General features: G+C 47.1%; 1 protein-coding gene across 8 annotated transcripts in view; it reads left to right on the top strand.

The window, feature by feature from the left end:
• LOC311022602 (pre-B-cell leukemia transcription factor 3) overlaps positions 1–13,147 on the top strand; it is a 55,267-nt gene extending 42,120 nt beyond the window's left edge. For 2 of the 8 annotated variants that reach the window (XM_084023975.1, XM_084023976.1), the window contains exons 3-11: positions 1,920–2,161; positions 2,951–3,141; positions 4,121–4,256; positions 5,012–5,041; positions 8,443–8,608; positions 9,180–9,257; positions 9,708–9,820; positions 10,543–10,632; positions 12,058–13,147. In XM_084023975.1, the coding sequence (XP_083880101.1) occupies positions 1,920–2,161; positions 2,951–3,141; positions 4,121–4,256; positions 5,012–5,041; positions 8,443–8,608; positions 9,180–9,257; positions 9,708–9,820; positions 10,543–10,632; positions 12,058–12,150 (1,139 nt within the window). In that variant the 3' untranslated portion in view covers positions 12,151–13,147. The remainder of the gene's footprint in view (positions 1–1,919; positions 2,162–2,950; positions 3,142–4,120; positions 4,257–5,011; positions 5,042–8,442; positions 8,609–9,179; positions 9,258–9,707; positions 9,821–10,542; positions 10,633–12,057) is intronic. The other 6 variants (XM_084023977.1, XM_084023978.1, XM_084023979.1 and 3 more) reach the window with 4 other exon arrangements.
• Positions 13,148–21,754: the final 8,607 nt, after the last annotated feature.

The raw sequence follows: 21,754 nt of genomic DNA, 5'->3' as shown, positions 1-21,754 counted from the left end.
GCTCGGCTTTTCCTTTTTGCCGCCAACGGCCACGTTATTGCACACTTTGGGGAACTTTGAGGGGGTGAATGGTAAGAGACTAGTAGCTCTTTATGGCCTGTGATTATTTAGTTTGAATGAACCCGGTGATTTATGCCCATTTAGCCGAAAAGCCCTGTAAATTCCCTCAGCTGCATTTCCCCTGGATATAGAGTGAGTGGAGTGAAAGTGACAACTGGGTTTGGTGTGGAAATGTGCGCCGCGTCCCACAGTTATATTTAATATACCTGACAAGAAAAGCATGCCTACCTACTTACCAGCACCCACAGCAGCACAAAGGAAAGTGCAGCCCGCTGAGCTCCAGTCGCATCCGAGTGGGTGTAAATACTGAATTAGGGAAAACATGAAGTGTAGTGGAAGACGAACCAGCAGCCATGAGAGCATGTCCAGATATGTAGCCGACACCTGGTCAGTCAACATTTGAGTCATGTGCCGTTTTCTGTCTTTGTTTTGTTGGCGGTCCAGAAGGAGAGCTGTGGGTGGAGCGCTGCAGATGTGATGTGGACGAGGGTTAGTGGAGCAGCGGCATATTGTCCACATGGATGGCTTGGCTCTCTGCAAGCCTGACGGAGCCTTGTCCAGCATCTCAATGTCTCCAACACAAATGGCCACATTCATCCACTCCTCTCACACCATTACACCTCAAAGACTCAAAGCCAGCCGATCCATAAATAGAGGCACAAATTTGTTTTTTTCTGCAGTCGGGACAAAAAAAAAATCACCAGCAGGGATGAAAACACCAGAAGAGTCGCCATAATATGTGTTTCCTAATTTAGTTTTTATTCAGTAATGTGTGTTCAGATGAAAGCCAGAAAAGAAAGGAGTGTTTTTATGTATTTGTGGTGGCTGGCGTGCCAGGTCAGTCGGTCAAAGTGTGGTGAGAGGCCTCCTCTGATTGCACGCCTACTGGCTGACACAATAGACCCACTAATCTCCTTATTTAGAATCCAGTGGCTGGCCATATCTTAATGAAGCTGTAATGAGCTGTTGAAAATCCCCGAATTGCGGGAGGGATTATTGAATTGAAACAACTCTGGGTAATCATAACGTTTGAGTAGCCACTCAGTGTTTACTGCCCATTGAGCAACATTTGGATCCACATATTAGAGCGGATTGCTCGGAGCTGGCTTTTTTGTTTTTTTTGCATTTCTGACCCGCGGTGTTCTTTTGTTTGTTTGTTCTGTGGAGAGAAAAAAAGGCCCGGCGTTGTGGGTGCATTGCCAATGCATCAAGGTGTGCACGTACGCTATCTGCTGGGTGATTACGACCCGCTGACAGACCAGCCAGACAGAAAACCAGAGGAAATAAACAGCAGGGTCTGAGAGCAGGGCGGGAAAAAAACAGAATCATGAATGAGCACTTTGCATAAAATCCACTCGGCGCTCATTTATGAGCCGTATGTGGATATTTTTTTTACTACACCAGCACATTTTTTAGTCTTTTGAATGTTTTAGGAAAAGCAGGTTAAAATAATGCAAGATTCAAACCTTTTAGAAGCGAATAGAAAATGAGGTTAGTAGGTTTTTTGGAGCATTCGCTGTGTGTCAGAAGGCAGAGACACTCACTAGAAGTATAGTTTTGTGTTTAGCATGCTTTGGCAGAGTGGAAGTGCCACTTCACCATTGAGCATTTGTCAGTTTATGGATGTTGCTGTCATGTCAGCCTTCTCCTACACAGTGAGTGCAGCGCAGTGTGTAAATAAAAGAGAACAGGCAGGCGACAGGAACACAGGAGTTCATACCTGCAGGGGAAACGCTCCACTGTACCGACTCCACCAACACCACGCTTCCCATTACCGCTCAGTCCGACCCGCGTTATTAAGATTATTTCTTCCCCGTTTTAACTGACCCCCTGTGCCTGTGTTGTGTGTTTTGCTGCAGGTCTCAGCATCCGCGGCGCCCAGGAGGAGGACCCCCCAGACCCCCAGCTCATGCGCTTAGACAACATGCTGCTGGCGGAGGGCGTGGCGGGACCAGAGAAAGGCGGCGGGTCGGCCGCCGCCGCAGCTGCGGCCGCGGCCTCCGGCGGGGCGGCCGACAACTCCATCGAACACTCCGACTACAGAGCCAAACTCACGCAGATCAGACAGATCTACCACACGGAGCTGGAGAAATACGAACAGGTTGGAAGCCTTTGCAATCCCAAGGTTAAGATCAGTTGAAATCCCACCATTTCAAAAAGAAAACGCTTTAAATGTAAGCATGCCTCACAAATGGAGTTCACGTGTCTTATTCCCACGCGTTAAGCAGGGAAATTGCAGCGTCTGTGCATGAGGGGGGAGAGAAGTGTGTTATCAGCTCGGGGGAGAAAAATTGCAGTATCATTCACTGTGTTGATGATTATAGAGATCCAAAGGAGAGCCTTAGTCATCTGTGTTAAATGAAAGTATGATCAGCTCCCCTCACCTAGCACTTTGAGCCTGCCATTAAACACAGGCATTATGGGCGGAAATAGAAAGTGTAACAGTGATGCCTCAGCAAGCCAGCGAGGTAAATTAGACTAATTTACTCTGAGAGAGGAGGTGGGTACGCGGGGGCACACACAACACTCCTGCCTCGGAGTAAATGCATCTTTCTTAAGGGTGTTTCCAGGTTTTAATTATCTAAATGTAAATACTTAACGAATTTTACTCAGAGTAATGAGCTAAAGTGTGCACTACGTAAATGAGTTATTCTAATTAATCATGTATGAACTACCGGTTTAACGAAAAGCTGTTTAAATTGGCTTTGCATTAGGAGGCCGAGCCAAATTGCAAATCTGCATTTCATATTCAGAGATGACTTCACGTGTTATGTCATCAAAGTAATGTGTGAGCGGTTCCGTCAACCTCCGATACGACAATACAGACGATCAATGAGCTTTTTTGTTGTTGTTTTGAACGGCGGCGCTCTGTCTCTCTGTCACCCGGCAGGCGTGCAACGAATTCACCACCCACGTGATGAACCTGCTGAGGGAACAGTCTCGCACGCGGCCCATCTCGCCCAAAGAGATCGAGCGCATGGTGGGAATCATCCACCGTAAATTCAGCTCCATCCAGATGCAGCTGAAACAGAGCACCTGTGAGGCTGTCATGATCCTGCGCTCCAGATTCCTTGATGCCAGGTCAGTGGATCGTGTAGTGTGTATATATGTGTGTGTGTTTGGTATCTAGAAACTTTTACTGCTTCCCTCTGACCCACATAAGCACATCCAGTGGGCGAGGTCATTTTTAGACTGTTTTCTGGCACAGCACACAGTATGAGCACCGCCGGTAGATGCACGATTTTAATTACGTCCATGTTATCCGTTTTCAACACGACCGTGGCCCCCACACACACCTGAGAACAGTTAAGACCAAATGAAGTGAGGGCCCCGAGTCATGTGGTATGGATGGAGGGGTGGGGGGGGGGGGTCCACCAGCAGGTGTTGTGGATTCACTCTAAACACTAACAGTGTGAGGGAGCGGCTCAAGTTTTTGCGGCCAAACGAGCCGAGCGGAAGCACATCGGCTGGCCGGCCGGCGCCTGTGAGAGCGCAGTAAACAAGGCGAAATAAGCAAATGCTCAACAACATGATAAGTAGTGCCCTTGGGAGGGCAGTGGGGGTGGGTGGGGGGTGGGTGGGGGGTCCAGATCTAGTTAGAGTTTGCTTGTTTCTGCTGGAGATCCCTGGGGCTGTGGCACTTCAGGAACAATGCTCAACTGTGCATGCGGTGATTTCTATAATGCACCGAGATGCACTCCGACTGGGCTTCCATCACGGAGCCCACCCATCCGCTGGGCTAAACTCCACACATTACACGCCTGGACTGGAGAGGGAGACCAACACACCAAATTAAACATTGTGTTTGGTGACTGTGTGTGTGTGTGTGTGTGTGTGTGTGTGTTTATTGGTTGGACTCTGGTCTTCCGTGTGTTGACTCTCGGTGCAGGACACGATATCCTGCTCCCGAGGGCCCTTAGAGCCCATTCCTCATTATTTTCACCGTTTATGTCCCAGATTGATTGTGCAATTTGTGCAATCCAAATGGATGAGTTAATGCTGGTCCCGCTAATAGGCTTTGCTCACCCTTTATTTTTTTTTCTTGCTCCCCCCCACTCAGGCGGAAAAGGAGAAACTTCAGCAAGCAGGCGACGGAAATCTTGAACGAATACTTCTACTCGCACCTCAGCAACCCGTACCCGAGCGAGGAGGCTAAAGAGGAGCTGGCCAAGAAGTGTAGCATCACCGTTTCCCAGGTGGGTGGTGCTCGTCTAGCGCTAGCCGTCGGGGTAATCAGGGTGGGAAAGGCAAGAGCCTGGAGGGATAGTAACCGTAGGTCGCACCACCATGTCCTTAGCTAACCTTGACATTGTGGCTGCCTAATGATGCTTCAGTCAAGGCTGGTCCCAGTCAGTCAGAGCAGGGCCACAGGGAGGGGAGGCCTATATCATCTTGGCCTCAATCAAAGCACCATGCTGTCCTTCCTTAGCCGCCCCAGCGCTGCCTCCCCTGCCATTACCCCCCCCTCATTCCCATCCACCATGTGTGCTCTTCCCCTGTTGCCTGGTCAAGTCGCCTCGGCTCATAAGCTGGGAAGAGAAATGGCATCATCCATTAGAAAAGACGGGGGTGCTTCCAAAAAAACACACGGGATGATGCCGGCTATTTACTTGTATGTTTGCCGACCCGGTGACCCTGCAGTGCTAATTCACCCTTTATGTTTTAGACATAACCCACTCTATATATAGACCCCCCCTCCCCCTCCCCACAGTGTTATTATTATCCTGTGCTCTGGCTTTCCCCACTATGATTGTGACTACTATCTAGATTCTTTTTTTTCCTTCTTATTGTTCTATGGTTGTCCTCATGAGGCACTATATCACAGAAACATGAATCTATACAATAATCTGCAGTGTTTTCTTCTGTGTGGGGAGGGGGGTGTTGAGGGGTTATATTGAGTGTAGTCATGAAGAGTCAGATACTGTAAAAGCCCATTCTTTTTTGCCTTCAGGGGGTGGGAAGCACCATCACAGTATCACAGGTATGTCATAACTTCTCCTGATCCACTGTTTTCATTTTCTTGTAACTTCTTTTTGTTTATGTATGTAATAGCCTCACAGTCTTCCACTGCACAGAACCTCCCCCCCCCCCCCCCCCCCTCACACTACTGGATCAATGCTAATGTTACATTTTTTTTCTTAAAAAAAAAAAGAGTGGATAATGAGCATTTACATCCCACCTTTAAGTCCCACAAGCACACAGACTACTTTTGATTGAACCATATTCTCCAGCTACTCATGTTCATGCTCTGTGTGTACAAATGTGTCACATGAAGTGTTTTACTTTTCTGGCTATTGTTCACCACATGTATTTATTTATTTGTTTGTTGTAGAGCGTCTACTGATTGTGTGGTCTTTTTTTAAATCTCACACACACACACACACACACACACACACACACACACACACACACACACACCTGTAGTCACTGTGTGTTTTAAAGAAACTCACAAATGGAGCTCCACTCTGATTTCTGAGTGCCTCGCGGAAAAAAAGAAGCAAAAAAAAAAAGAAGCAAGCCACCGTTCCAGTTCCCATGAGAACAAATCAGTGCAGAAATTAGAGGGCTTTTAAAAATTCACTTGAACTCATCTCAGGCCCCATTAGTGGCGTAGTCCTGGACCGGCGGAGGCCACGGCAGACGTTCTTATTGACTTATTCTTAGTGCTTTGGCTCATTTTAAGTGAGTAACAGAGTCGGGGGGGGCTTCGCCATGAAGGAGGAGTGTGTTATCCCTCGCCGTCGCCACCGCCGCCGCTCCTCGCAGGTCTCAGAGAAGTCATTTTTAAAACATATTTCATATATATATAAATATATTAAAAATGTGCAGGCATTGTTGATTACACAAACAGTTCATTAAGTAAAAAACCTCCGTCGTGAGCGGTCCGCACATTCCCATCGATGCATCATCGCTGATGTAAACAACGTCAGGAGATCTACCTGAGTGTTTCAGTCATAGTGATCACCGCCAACCCAAGAAATCCACGTCAGCGCGTCTGTCTGATTCCCTCTGTCACTCCTCCCAAATCGAGGCCCGTGATTGGCCGGCTGCGGTTCCTGCCCGGGTCACACGTGTGCCAGCGGTTCAACACTTACGGCAGAGACTCCATTTCCATCGCTTACATTTTTCTCCTGAGTGACACGTTTCAATATTTCAGACGGCAGTGACTTTAGAGAAGCTGAGACTTGAGCTGTCGTTCATTATTAATGCCGCCTGTATAATTGATGGTATCACAGCCAGCGAGACCACCTTTTGTATTTGTATTTAAAGCTTCGGGCGCGGTAATCTCAGATATATTGAGATCATAGACGGATCGCGCGTTGCCCTCCATTGATTTGCGAGCAGTATTGACCTGAAAAAGGGTGAAATAGTTTGAATTATTAAGCAGGGCTCGCCGGCCTCTCCAGCGCTATCGTGCTCCTGCAAGGAGTCGGCGCGGTCATTATACAACCGCTGCCTTTCAGTGCTGATGTCAGGTAATTCAATCTCAACAACCTGGCTCTCCACCACACATAGGAGTCAATTGAATGCATGGCCTGCCACAAGATAAAAGGGAATTAGTTCTGTAGATTGGGTTGTGCTCCGCACCTCACAGTGCCATGCGTCTGTTCAATATTTAGCTGAACCCGAGAATCACTGCAGCCAGAGTTCACTGGGCAGGAGAGGCTCGTAACACCATGTAGTGGCAGAATACGCTCATAACACACACAAAAAGTGTATTATTCAACAGTTCCACGCTTATGAAATAACCACATTTTAACATTAGTGGACAATTAGCATGCATCACTGCTGTATTTGGTTAAAAAAAAAAAGGAAAATCTGCAACTTTCGGATTTAATGATACAAATACGTCTTTCCCCAACTGACACTTTAATACATGTAGTTGTGTCTCATATCGTGTTTGCATGAAGATTTAGTGAAATAAGAGAGACTGATGAGCTGTGTTTTTATGATCCGGGGGGTTTGTGGACACTCCGGGCCGTCGGAGAGACGAGCGCCGCCTCGTCTCCGGCTCGACAATCCACTACAAGCAGGTTAAGCAAAAAGGATGATGGCCAGGGCTTTCATTGCTTCCAATTAAACCTTGCTTGTTAGTTTAACCTCTAGGTAAACCCATCAAACAATTGATGTCAAGGAAACCCTGCCAACAGTGGGCTTCGCCTGAATGGTCATTAATTTTAATTGCCTAGATATTAAAGATTTAGAGCAGAGAGACGTGCAGGGTAGAAATGATCTGATGTCCTGCAAATCCAGTCGGGTTTTTTCTTTTTTTTTTAACGCTGCAGCATTGGCGGGCTGCTGGGGATATTAAAATTTAAGCACATGGGTGGAAATTAAATAAAGCGTCATTAGGGGCAGCTGCTCTTTGGCTGGTCCAGCCGAGGGGCTGCGAGGCCTGAGAGGGGGGGCAGCGACAAGACGCTCTAATTTATAGAAGCATTAAAAAAACCAGCATCATCTCATTATTATTCTGCTGTTATTGCAGCGCCTCCGTTTGGACCCGCACAACTTTTCACCGTCTGAATGATCGCTTCGACTCGACGGCTCTAAATCTTTGTTCTCGCCGCTTCCTTCGAGTCCACTCGCAGAAAATGCTTTCGTTTTTTTCCTCTCGAAACGCATCAATTAACACCGACTGCCTTGATTGTCTGTATTCACTGCTTCACATCCACCTCCTAAAAGTTGCTTTTTATAATTACAAACAAAAAGTTGCACACACACACACACACACACACACACACACACAGTGAGTGAGTGTTTGCTGTATTAACGTTGTGTTATTTTGAAACTGAAAGCCACCCAGGCCACCGTTAATTAAGGCAGATTGTTTATTAGATGATAAGGTGGTAAAAGCAATCAAATATTTAACAAACTATGTTTTCCGTTTTTATATTAATGTGAAATTTGACATTACTTTGCCCCCTTTTTAAATATAGATTCCCTTAAATTAACTAATTGTGTTTTTGCATGTGATGTCAATCACGGAGACTCGCTGATCTGGAATCAGCGAGCGTTCTTTAGAGGGTAAAAATATGAACGTTTAATGTATTTCACTGAAGGGGAAATGATGTGAGAAGTAAATAAATATATATAGACTCCGTTGACTTAAGTGTGTGCAGTAGGAAGCCCCTTGTGCTTTGGTTTTGTCAGGAGACAGAACTGAGAGCATGTCATGCTCCCATCCATGAGAAGACACAAGTGGCTCCTGATTATGGCTTAATTAGCCGGTGTACCCGGCGGACGCTGCTGCCGGGGCTGGGGATTGGGTACTTGATGGACCCAAACGTGACATCTTGAAACAATCACACTGCTCGGTGCACGGTGCTGTGGCTGCTTGACGTCTGACTCCTCTGCTCCTCCTCCTTCTGCTCTACCACACAGGTATCCAACTGGTTTGGCAACAAACGGATCCGCTACAAGAAAAATATCGGCAAGTTTCAGGAAGAGGCCAACCTGTATGCCGCCAAGACTGCTGTAAATGCAGCACACGCTGCAGCCGCTGCAGTGCAGAACAGCCAGGCCAACTCCCCCACCACACCCAACTCCGGTAGGCACTCCTGCATATAGACAACAACAACAACAACAGCAAACAGAGCAGCTCTGCCCTCCACCTCAGCCCTTTACCCGCCTCACTCTCTCATGCAGCCTCCACACACCAGAGTGACAGGCTCTGCTCCCAGCTCGGGGATCACAGCGTCTCCTGTCTAGAAGACGCTTGATGCCAAGCAAACTCATGCAGAAAGCCTTCCTGACTTGTGAACCAAGAACACATGTATTTTTGGCAACAAAAAAAAATTCAGAAGGGATTTGTTTTCCCTTGACTTTCTGTCAACTTCCTGTCATTTGTAATGTGTAGTCCCGCAGAGTGTTAGTGGCAAATAAAATAATTGCTGGGAGCATTTTACCTACATTATATATATAAATATATATATGAAAGCGGCATTAAATGCAGTTCATATTGAATGAAACCAAATAATGAGGCCTGAAAGGGAGGGCGTGCTTTAATCCTTAGTCCGGTTTTCATGAGTACTGTACTGTTGAGAGAGTGTGGACTAGGTGTGACCCCCGTCTGGGATTTGGTAAGCTTTATGAAGTGGTCCCCTTTTTCTTGCACCCAGGATTCCAGATGAAAGACGAAGAGTTTCAGCTGGATTCTGCCGAGAGCAAAAACACTCTTTTAACCAACATGTTTACTGGTACTGGTCTTTTCATAAGCTTCTTATTGTCCTTGTCATTTACCATGTGATACCTCCCCGCCAACGCTAGATTGGAAGTAGGCCATGTGGAACAATTGGGAGCTTAGGCGACCAACCACATATAGAACTGCCCCCCCCACCCATCCCCACCCCACCCCTCCAACCCCACCCATGTGGTGTGATTTTCATTTGTGTCTCCTGCATTTGTAAAAAAGATGCTCTTCAGTCTCCCTGCACATCTTCTGTTGGTTTCTTTGCTCCCCCTCCTCGCTCCTGTAGTTGCCTGCTTCATGGGAGTCTTCCTCACTGTTGTTGTGTGGCGGACGTGTGTGTGTGTGTGTGTGTGTGTGTGTGTGTGTGTGTGTGTGTGTGTGTGTGTGTGTGGTGTGCGTCTCCCCCCTTTTCTCTAGCCGTCTCATGTATTCAGCTACTTACATCCTCCCTTTCCAGGTTCTTCAGGTTCTTTTAACCTCCCACACTCTGGGGACATGTTCTTGAGCATGCAGAGTCTGAATGGGGATTCTTACCAAGGGGCACAAGTCGGAGCCAATGTACAGTCACAGGTAGGACCCCCGATACCCCGGGGGGCAGTTCCTGACCACCGGTGCAGAGCTGTTCCTTGTCTTGCCTGTGTACTGAGCCATCCACAGTGCAGTCTGAACACATGTTAAACCAAACATTAGAACAAACGCCTCCGCTGCTCCAGCAGTCGGGAGGGAACTTCAAATCACCACGGCGATTGGCTCAAGTGTTTCACTGACTATTTCGCTTTGGATGGAATATTTTGGCAGCCAAAATATAATCCCACCCCACACCGCTCTCACGCCGCAAAGCAGTTTATCCTGGTTACGATTCCAAAACGCCTGAAGTCAAAACATTTCTCTGAATGCATTTGGCTTTGACTTGAACTCTTGGGTTGGTATTGGGTTTTTGGTACCGTGTCCCCCCCCCCCCCCCCCCCCTCTTCTTCCCCTGTTTCCTACACGGCTATCTTCCTGTCTCATCTCGTTACTGTCTGTTGGTGATGTCTTCCATTTTGTAAAGTTTAACACAACGATTTAAAGTCACGTCAATGTTGCTGCAGTTAGTTAACGCTTTATAACGTAGCAGGTCTGAGCATGCTAGTGATGTCATCGGCCTTTTTGTTGTCGTCTCGTTAGAGGAGTCTTAGCCTCGTTAGGAATGGGACCCCCGTTGTGATTGGTTAACACTAGTCAGCATGTTTGGTGTTGAGCTGCAGCGAGACGTCCAGCTGACCGGCCGTCCCCCTTGTCTGTCCCCTCAGGTGGATACCCTGCGCCATGTTATCAGTCAGACGGCAGGATACAGTGATGCTGTCGGGGGGAACACCATGTACAGTCCACACGGGTTGAACGTGAGTACCACGCTTTAAACTCCCTTTAGTGTCATTTGTTACCTTAACACTTGAATGTTAGTGTGGTGTTTTCAAGGTTTGAAAAGTGCTTGGATTTAGAATAAAGGTCTTGAAATGTGTGTTGTATGTGATGACATCTATGATAGAACAGAGAAAAGAAGATCTCCATATTTGAGGGACTGAAAACAGCATTTTCTGACATTTCTTTATGAAAAATGCCTTTTGATGATGAACAGATGATGAAAATAGTTGGTGATTATATTTCTGTGGATCTGTTAGTGGAATTAGTTTTCCTTTCATTTGTGGTCCTTCTGTAAAAAGCTGTCTCCAAACATCATGTTGGTTGTTTAGAGGACAATAACATCTCATTTAATGTGATGAACAAGTGACATAATAAGTAGACTGAATACTGACCATTGGATTGATACAAAGATGGAGTTTACCACAGCTGGAAGGGGCTGGAAAAGCATGGAGATGCACCTTGAAGTGCTTGAATTTGACTTTGGAAGGTGTAGGAACCCTGGAAACATCATAAGTTTGTTTGACTTTAAATGCTTCACAGAATCCCCCCGTCTCCTTATCTTTGTGATAAAATAGGAACACGTGATGAACTTTGATACGAACTATCTGATCTGAAGCCGTCGGAGTAAAGATTAATTTCTGTGGTGAGGGAGGATGAACATATAGAGAGGAAGCGATTTCTCTTTATATTGTTATCACAGTCTAATATAGCGTCCAGCTTCAGCATCAAAAACAAAGGTTTTAGATATGCAGATAATAAATATTAATGTGGAGAAGAATTAACGGCGTCGGGGCGTCCGATGCTCGCGGTGCCGTCTTCTCGGAGCTCGTCGCTCTGAGCTCTTCAGACCTGTCAGCTCCGACCAGCGTCAAGCTGCTTTCCACTTCCTCACGAGGTTTCTCACTTCCACCGCCGCCTGCATCCACACCGCGGCTCTGCATCGCCAGAGTCCCGGCACCGATCCCCCAACCAGACCAGCAAGCCGGCCGAGTCGCCGTGACGACGGAGACTCGGAAAAACAAAAAGCACACACAGGAAAGATAGATGGGAGTATTTTGGGATATGAAGTTAGATTTATTAGCATAGACTAACCTTTAGCTTGGTCGGGCGGTGACGCTGCGGATCCAGTAAAGGCTAGGTCAGCCCTGGAGCAAGGCAGCAAAGTCAGGCTGGCGTCTCTTCGGAGAGGCCCTGCCTTGTCACTTCCACTCAGCTCCCCCACCTCCTCACCCAGCCGGATCCCCTCCCCCTCCTCCCTCCCCCTGACTGACAGCAGAATATGTAGCGACAAGCTGTCGGCCGCTCCTATTGGTCGGGACGGTCTGGTATTGTGTTGCATTTTGGGGGAAATGCACCGAGGTCGTGTCACAGTTTGTAATCCCGATGTTTTTTTTGTGTCTCAGGCTAATGGGGGATGGCACGATGCGGCGACTCCGTCTTCTGTGATCTCTCTGACAGAAGGACCCGGAAGTGTGCACTCCGATACCTCGACTTGATCCGCTCCTGGAGCTGGACCCGGACACTGACAACACACACACACACACACACACACACACACCATCATTACGTGTTTTCCTGGTCGTCGTTTCTTTAGTTTTATCATCTGTCTGTCGTAAGGAGGAAGCACGCAAAACAAAAAAAACAGCCGTCATGTGACCTTCCGTCAAAACTTTCAGGACGATCCGAACTCTTCAAAGAAACGCTCGTTTTTCTGAGTCACGATTGAATCGCCGCTCCCATTCCGATAATTGGTTTTCTCTTTCAGTCCGTCACACACACACACACACACACACACACACACACACACACACACATAGATTCAAAGCAGCTGTTTCTTTGACTGTAATGTGCTTTTGCAATCTTGTCCGGCGACTCGACAATGCTGCCGCTGACAGCTCGGTGGCAGCTTTGTAGTTACGTTCAAGATTTATTTTTTTCCCGCCGCCTTACAGCCGCGTACATTAGCGGGAGGAAACGGCGATCCGAACTTCACGGACTGTGATGATTGATGGCTTGACAATAACATGACACGTTCCATATTTTATAATTTGATGTTTAGTGTGTACATATGTAAACATTTCTTTTTTTCTTTTTTTTATACTACTTATCAACAAATCCCCCCACAGTATATCATTCCCCCGCCCCCCGTTACACAGGAAAAGTTGTACATAATATAGCTTAAGAGTAATTATACATCCCACTAATCAAAACGCAGCTTTATTACCTCATTGAACTCCATCCGATCCAATCATCTCCACCGTTTCTGTAGCTTAGAGTGCTTCACTTACTACCTCTGAACCACGTCACCGCCGCCCCTCTCTTATTTAATGTTTGTTTTTTTACGTAGTTATTTTTGATTACATCCTGTAACACTGTAAACTCTCCATCTCTCTATGTAATCTAATGTATATTTTAATCTTTTAATAAAATGCTGTTGCCCTACCGCAACTTTAAAACACCGAAATAAAAAAAATTAACAATATTAATACGTGAAAAAGAGTGGGGGGGGGTGTAAGGGGGGAGGGGCGGGGTGAGGAAGAGGAAGTTGTTGATGAACATTGTTGATAAATTAACACCAAACAGTGAAACTGTTGTAAATACTGAAGAAGAAGAAGAAAAAAAAACATTTTGAATGTTGCTCATCTTGTTACTAAATCATTGCGGGGGAGGGGGGGGGGGAGGGAGGGGGAGGGGCCGGGGGAGATGAAAAAACTCACTATAAAACTGTAATGCATAGAGGTTTCAGTATTCAGAACTGTACATTTCCAGCTCTGTTCAACAGGGTTCAAACTTCTTTTTCTCTTTTTTCTATTGTATGTGATTCTGAAACTGAAAAAAAAAAACAGATAAAAAGCGGTCATGACAACGATGTGTGGCAGTGATTCTGATGTATCCAGATGTTTAGTGTTACTTTCTAACCAGACTACACCCTGGACTGAAAAGTCTTCCTTGTGGTAGTTGTGTGATTTCAAAACATGAATAAACCTTTTTGCTTTCATGACAACAGCTGCTGCTTTGCTTTTTGTCCTTCCTCGTCTCCTTCCTCATCTCCTTCTGAGTCTCCTCCGTGTCTCCTTCCCCGTCTCCTTCTGAGTCTCCTTCCCCGTCTCCTTCTGAGTCTCCTCTGTGTCTCCTTCTGAGTCTCCTCTGTGTCTCCTCTGTGTCTCCTTCCCCGTCTCCTTCCCCGTCTCCTTCTGAGTCTCCTCCGTGTCTCCTTCCCCGTCTCCTTCCCCGTCTCCTTCTGAGTCTCCTCTGTGTCTCCTTCTGAGTCTCCTCTGTGTCTCCTCTGTGTCCCCTTAATCGTCTCCTCTGTGTCTCCTTCCTCGTCTTCTCCTCGTCTCCTTCTTCCTCCTCCACATCGAGGGTAGGAAAAAAACACAAAAATGTGTACAAATATAGGTTTCATGCGGCGGATCGAAGGTGGAGATTTAACCCGGTTAGCAGCTCGCGTGCAGCCGACGCGGTTATCGCAATCAACCGAAATGTCAGCCACCTGTGTGTGTGTGTGTGTGTGTGTGTGTGTGTGTGTGTCTGAGTGTGTGTGTGTGTGTGTGTGTGTGTGTGTGTGTGTGTGTGTGTGTGTGTGTGTGTGTGTGTGTGTGTCTGAGTGTGTGTGTGTGTGTCTGAGTGTGTGTGTGTGTGTGTGTGTGTGTGTGTGTGTGTGTGTGTGTGTGTGTGTGTGTGTGTCTGAGTGTGTGTGTGTGTGTCTGTGTGTGTGTGTGTGTGTGTGTGTGTGTCTGAGTGTGTGTGTGTGTGTCTGAGTGTGTGTGTGTGTGTGTGTGTGTTGCAGAGAGGCTGCCTCACGTTGACATTGACATCCATTTATTCTCATTTGCTCAGCAGAGTTCTTCATTCCCGTGTTTTCAGCTGGAAGTAACAAAGTACAAATAAGTAGCATTTTCAAGTATCTGTACTTGACTATTTACTCTTTGCTTTTCCTCTACATGTTACAACAAATCTGTACTTTCTACTCTTCACATTTTCAAAATACACTTTTGTTTTAATGCATCCTTTTTTTTATAATGAATATGAAACAAGATTCAAGTAGCTTTGTAAATAAAACAGCCAGTAGAAATGTCCTTCATAGGGATACTTTTACTTTGAGTACATGTCAGAGCGTGTACTTTTACACGTGTACTTCTACTGGAGTCCAGATCGTCTGAACGCCAGGTTTCTGTGTTTGTTGTGACTCCGACGGATCGCCGGCTGACAGGAAAGAGATGTAACAGACGTTTTCCCCAGAGAGCACATTTGTCCACTCAACCAGCGAGGACTTCATTCAACACCTTTTCTCTGAATCACGTCTTTATCCTGTATCACACCCGTCCACATGCACGGTACTTCACTTTCATAGTATTATAAATTAAGAAGCAAATATTCACTTTACACGACTCAACATCCAACTTTGTTGTGTTGTTATTAATGGATTTTTGCAGCGTTTCATCATTTCCTTCCACATTGAACGCATCACGACGCTCCGTTCTCATGCTGCTTTATTATTTTCTAATAACATGCGAGTGTGTCTTTGCATATTTCCGTCCGCAGCATTTATGAAAGTGTTTTTTGTTTGGTTGGAAGTCGACTGCTGCTCCACTCTGCCATTTAAATTACAATCTATTTGCTCATTCTTCCTTCACAAATAGATGCATTTGCCTCCCCAAGACTTCAACTATTGGATTTAAGTACTGCACTCAGCAATATTGGCCTCCAGAACCTTTTAAATAAAGAAGTTACATTTTCTGAGATTATGCCTATTAGAGATTTTTCCAAGGTTCATTAAAGGCGACATTTTCTAAGTAAAATTCACAGTGAAAAGCATGCATCATTAAATATGGAAATCCAGAATTACATTAGCGATATGCACATAGCTGGTGCCAATTAAATTAGAGAAAGATATCATTTATATTATTAAGGTAGAGTTCATATTAGATTAAATATAAAATGTAATTCTTTCGCGGGTTGATTTATAGCTGGTGGAGCGTTGTGCACACACCCGTGTGAGATTGTTCACTCTACAACGTGAAACGCTGTAATTGCATCACACCGTCGCTAAATTGAATCCTTGGAGAGTTCAAACGGGATTCACGAGCTGCACGTTTCTGTTCTTCACTCTCAAAGTGACTTAAAAACAGGATTAGTGTCTGTTGTTCACTTAGCGAGTCGTTACTGCGTCCTGAGAGCCTCCGTGACATCACCACGAGTCGCCTAGTCCGAGTGTCCGAGATTGGGTTCCTCCTGGAGGGTCCTGGGTTCCTCCTGATGCAGAGGGGCCTGGGTTCCTCCTGGTGGGCCTGGGTTCCTCCTGGTGGGTCCTGGGTTCCTCCTGGTGCAGAGGGGCCTGGGTTCCTCCTGGTGGGTCTGGGTTCCTCCTGGAGGGCCTGGGTTCCTCCTGGTGGGCCTGGGTTCCTCCTGATGCAGAGGGGCCTGAGTTCCTCCTGATGGGTCCTGAGTTCCTCCTGGAGGGTCCTGGGTTCCTCCTGGTGCAGAGGGTCCTGGGTTCCTCCTGGTGGGTCCTGAGTTCCTCCTGGTGGGTCCTGGGTTCCTCCTGGTGGGTCCTGAGTTCCTCCTGGTGGGTCCTGGGTTCCTCCTGGTGGGTCCTGGGTTCCTCCTGGTGGGTCCTGGGTAGGGTTGTCACAAGAACCGATACTTCGGTACCAATTCGATGCCGACACGAAAAAAATAATTTGATACTTGCTTTTTTCTGGTAACGTCAGAACCGAATATACAACTTTTCACTCGGCGAGCCGTGTCGATTCTTGGCGGAACTGACGGGGGCAGTATACGCGTGTGAGCAGCACAGAGCAGTAAGCGGCGCTGAAGAAGAAAACTTCGAAAAAAATGGCTTCAGCAGGTGGGAGCGAAAGCACAACACGTCGGCTCGTCAACAAGACGGGTGCGAAGAGTCGCGTGTGGAAATATTTTGCATTCGAGGCGGATGAATCCGGAGCAATTCTTGATTCAAACAAGCCGACATGCAAAAAGTGCCTTATAAGCACAGTATTGTTTGTTTTTATACTGGATGACTATAGGTCTGTTGGCAGCTGGTACTGCAATTTAAATTCTGTGCAAAAAGATCTTAAAGCACAGTGGTGTTAAATAGACAGTTTGAAGCAGTTTTCAATAAATTAGTGAATTTAAAAGTACATGGGTCCTGTTGTTGTTGTTTTTAAATTGTGGTATCGAATTAGTATCGAGAATCGTGGAAATTCACAGGTATTGGTATCGACTACTGAAATTCTGGTATCGTGACAACCCTAGTCCTGGGTTCCTCCTGGAGGGTCCTGGGTTCCTCCTGGTGGGTCCTGGGTTCCTCCTGGAGGGTCCTGGTTTCCTCCTGGTGGGTCCTGAGTTCCTCCTGGTGCAGAGGGGCCTGGTTTCCTCCTGGTGGGTCCTGGGTTCCTCCTGGGGGGTCCTGGGTTCCTCTTGGTGGGCCTGGGTTCCTCCTGATGCAGAGGGGCCTGGGTTGCTCCTGGTGGGTCCTGGTTTCCTCCTGGTGGGTCCTGGGTTCCTCCTGGGGGGTCCTGGGCTCCTCCTGGTGGGTCCTTGGTTCCTCCTGGTGGGTCCTGGGTTCCTCCTGGAGGGTCCTGAGTTCCTCCTGGTGGGTCCTGGGTTCCTCCTGGTGGGTCCTGGGTTCCTCCTGGAGGGTCCTGGGCTCCTCCTGGTGGGTCCTGGGTTCGTCCTGGGTTCCTCCTGGGGGGTCCTGGGCTCCTCCTGATGGGTCCTTGGTTCCTCCTGGTGGGTCCTGGGTTCCTCCTGATGGGTCCTGGGTTCCTCCTGGTGGGTCCTGGTTTCCTCTTGGTGGGCCTGGGATCCTCCTGATGGGTCCTGGGTTCCTCCTGGTGGGTCCTGGGTTCCTCCTGGAGGGTCCTGGGTTTTCCTCCTGGAGGGTCCTGGGTTCCTCCTGGAGGGTCCTGAGTTCCTCCTGGTGGGTCCTGGTGTTCCTCCTGGTGGGTCCTGGGTTCCTCCTGGTGGGTCCTGGGTTCCTCCTGGTGGGTCCTGGGTTCCTCCTGGTGGGTCCTGGTTTCCTCTTGGTGGGCCTGGGTTCCTCCTGATGGGTCCTGGGTTCCTCCTGGTGGGTCCTGGTTTCCTCCTGGAGGGTCCTGGTTTCCTCTTGGTGGGCCTGGGTTCCTCCTGATGGGTCCTGGGTTCCTCCTGGTGGGTCCTGGTTTCCTCTTGGAGGGTCCTGGGTTTTCCTCCTGGAGGGTCCTGGGTTCCTCCTGGTGGGTCCTGGGTTCCTCCTGGTGGGCCTGGGTTCCTCCTGATGGGTCCTGGGTTCCTCCTGGTGGGTCCTGGTTTCCTCTTGGAGGGTCCTGGGTTTTCCTCCTGGAGGGTCCTGGGTTCCTCCTGGTGGGTCCTGGGTTCCTCCTGGTGGGTCCTGGGTTCCTCCTGGTGGGTCCTGGGTTCCTCCTGGAGGGTCCTGGGTTTTCCTCCTGGAGGGTCCTGGGTTCCTCCTGGAGGGTCCTGGGTTCCTCCTTGTGGGTCCTGGGTTCCTCCTGATGCAAAGGGTCCTGGGTTCCTCCTGGAGGGTCCTGGTTTCCTCCTGGAGGGTCCTGGGTTCCTCCTGGAGGGTCCTGGGTTCATCCTGGAGGGTCCTGGTTTCCTCCTGGAGGGTCCTGGGTTCCTCCTGGAGGGTCCTGGGATGCTGATATCTATTATGTGCTTTATTTAAACAGAATCACCCAAAGAATGTGTTTAATTGATCTACTTTCTTCGTCAGGATGTTGTGTTTTGTGTTTCTGGGTTCATATATTTACACAAATATCCTGAAATCCATTGCGATGCCCCTCATCAGATCCGGTTAACGTGCCGTTTTAATTCCTTCTGGAAGAAATCCCGTCTGCATATTGATTCCTGCGTAGTCCTCATAAAGCCTGAGTGGTGTACAGTACTTTGATTTACTCAGAGGAGGATAATGGAGCTCTGATCTGTTCGGACGGCACCGACTCCCATTACCGAGGAGTCCTGAGTGGCCTCTGAGCTTAAAACAGCCGAGTTAATTAACGTTTGATCCCACACACACCTCACGTACATCTTTACTGTAAGTTCTCCTCTCAGCCCATTTGGCCGGTGTTTCTGCTTTACAGTCGCACAGCCTCATCTCGGCTTATCGTGGCGGTTGGCGAGCGTGAGCGGTGAAGGCGAGTGACAGCAGACAGATGTTCGCCGCACCTCTTAGCAGACGCGTGTCAGCTGCCTTTGTGCTGCTCAGATACTCTGACACGAGTCACGGAAAAGAGAAAAACAACACAAAAAAAGAGCCGTCATTTTCTCTGCGTCTGTCTCTCACACACAAACACCAGACGAATTCAATAAACACGTCGTAACGTTATTCAGATCAAAGGCTGCGTTCATTTCAGGTTTCTAATTTAGCTTTAGTGTCATCGGACAGCGAACTCCTCGACTCTCAGAGCAGCTAGAAGCTGATTGTCAGATCCAGCCGTCGCTCCTCCACAGTCCAAATATGGTCACTTCCTTTCTCTGGTTGCAAAAAAAAACAAGATGTCCAAAACTGGAGGCTTCAAAATCGTAGTCCCGGTGCCGTCTTCTTCGTCTATGATTGTGATGTAATAATGTAGAAGCAGTTCATATAAACATTTTAATTAAAGATCAATAACTAAATATAACATTATACACTTTTTTTAAATTTGCAAATGTTTCCTGAGGAAGAAATGCATTTTTTAGTCACGCAATGCATTCTGGGAAGAAACGTTGAATGTAAGTGTTTTGATGGTTTAAGAGAGTTTCTAAGGCAGCTGTAATTCACACGGAGAATTAGAGTCCGGTGACGTCTCGTTGGAATAAATCAAACCAATATATAGTTCAATGGATGAAAGGTGCTATATAGATTAAGTTTATTTTAGTTTTTATTATTATGCAGGATTTGTTTTTTTAAATAAATGTTGGTCTCCCAGAGGCTTGACGATGGAAGTGTAACATGTGACTTCAGTCTCCTTCATCTCTTTGTCTCGGCTTGGATTTACATCCTGACATCCAAAAAACAAATGATCCTCTTGTCAACTTCTGGAAAAAAGATAAAGCGGCTGAACCGATTTGTTATCCAGGATTTGGCATGTGGGTCATCGACTCCGTCTCCCAGACAACAGACTAAACTCACGTACAAAACCTTTTATATATAAGAAGGTATAAAGTGACAAGTTCTACGTTAAGTGACAACATGTTTGTGACTTCGTGTCGCTGATGTTTCCTTTTTTCCCAGAAACATAAAACGGCCTGTTTAATTATGCTTTGCTGCGTGTTTTGGTGCCGGAGGCGGGACGATTCAAAGACGGGTGACAACATGAGGAGGATTATCAAAAGATTCTGCAAACATTCAGAACGGCTTTGAGCTGCTCGGGAGGCGAAGTCGTGCTAACGTTTGAGGTTTGGATCCGGCGTGAACCTCATTGTTCACAACGGCATCGGTGTAAAAGAATCCTCCTCTGAGCAGCGATGAAGGTCGTCTCAGAGGAGGAGGAGGAGAAATGAAAGGGAGTCTAGAAGCCGGATCAGGAGGTGCCGTTTTGATGACGTGCAATGTGGGCGACCTGCCACCAGGGGGATTTAAAAACGCTCAGAAGAAGAAGCTTCATGTTTTGATGCAACTTCACTTAAAGAGTCGTGTTAATGTGAACGACGAGCAAAAGAAAGTTGTCGTTCTGGTTTGCTGGAGGTTACAACACTTATTTAATACTTAAACACCGACGCCGATGTGTTACGTCATACTCTCTGGTTCCTCGAAGCTGGAGAAACGGTGCGTTCACTGCATATTTAGGTGTCTTCTTTCCGTCATTATGCCGTAGAAATGGCAAAAAGGCGCAGTGAAAGCAGATCATTGCTAACACACACATTCCAGAAGGTGTTTTATTGTGAGTTTGGATGCATTCGAAGCCTTCAAGATGCCAATATGGATGCAAAGTTCAGACTCAAAATGCTCTACATTGGCCCATTTTATTCAATTAAACTGACAAACAATCATTGCATTCTTTGTCCATCCCAAACCTGTAAGACTGTAGATATTACAAAGTAAACATGCATTTCAGATTTGTTCTAACATCAAAGCTATTTCCATGAGCATATATTATTTTTGAAGGCTAGAGGAGCATTTTTATGCCGACCTGAGGTCAAATACAGTCGCTATTAAAAGTGTAAGTGCTACCAATCAGGGCAAATGGGTTTTTCTGGTTAATTGTTTATTTTATTTGTGTTTCTTTTTGCGGTTGTTCACCGATTGGTTCAGTGTTGACTCTCAGTTATGTGGTCAGAATGCAGATGATTTTTGATTGAATGTTCTGAAGAGTGAAGCCAACACTGAAGTGCCTTAAACTGTCATTCTCTCTCTGCTGGCCACCAGGGGGCGACTCCTCTCTGGTTGTATAGAAGTCTATGAGAAAATGGCCCTACTTCTCTCTGCTGGCCACCAGGGGGCGACTCCTCTCTGGTTGTATAGAAGTCTATGAGAAAATGGTCCTACTTCTCTCTGCTGGCCACCAGGGGGCGACTCCTCTCTGGTTGTATAGAAGTCTATGAGAAAATGGTCCTACTTCTCTCTGCTGGCCACCAGGGGGCGACTCCTCTCTGGTTGTATAGAAGTCTATGAGAAAATGGTCCTACTTCTCTCTGCTGGCCACCAGGGGGCGACTCCTCTCTGGTTGTATAGAAGTCTATGAGAAAATGGTCCTACTTCTCTCTGCTGGCCACCAGGGGGCGACTCCTCTCTGGTTGTATAGAAGTCTATGAGAAAATGGTCCTACTTCTCTCTGCTGGCCACCAGGGGGCGACTCCTCTCTGGTTGTATAGAAGTCTATGAGAAAATGGTCCTACTTCTCTCTTTGTTTATTTACCAGATTCAGATCCAGTAAGGTTGTGTTCATCAGATCCACCCGTCGCTCCTCCACAGTCCAAATATGGTCACTTCCTTCTCTGGTTGCAAAAAAATTCCGAACTCGAAGCTTCAAAAGCGTAGACCACAAACCCATGTGTGACGTCACCATGACTACGTTGATTTCTTATCTATAATAATAACTAATAACTCCCAGTAAAATGGCCACTTTAACACTTCTTGTACCAACATGCTAGGTGATTAAGGTCCTAGCGTGGCTA

The sequence above is a fragment of the Eutrigla gurnardus genome, assembly GCF_963514095.1.
Source record: "Eutrigla gurnardus genome assembly, chromosome: 13".
Classification (NCBI taxonomy): Eukaryota; Metazoa; Chordata; class Actinopteri; order Perciformes; family Triglidae; genus Eutrigla; species Eutrigla gurnardus.
The sequence above is the reverse complement of the archived record's forward strand: the minus strand, read 5'-3'. Positions and strand labels throughout refer to the sequence as shown.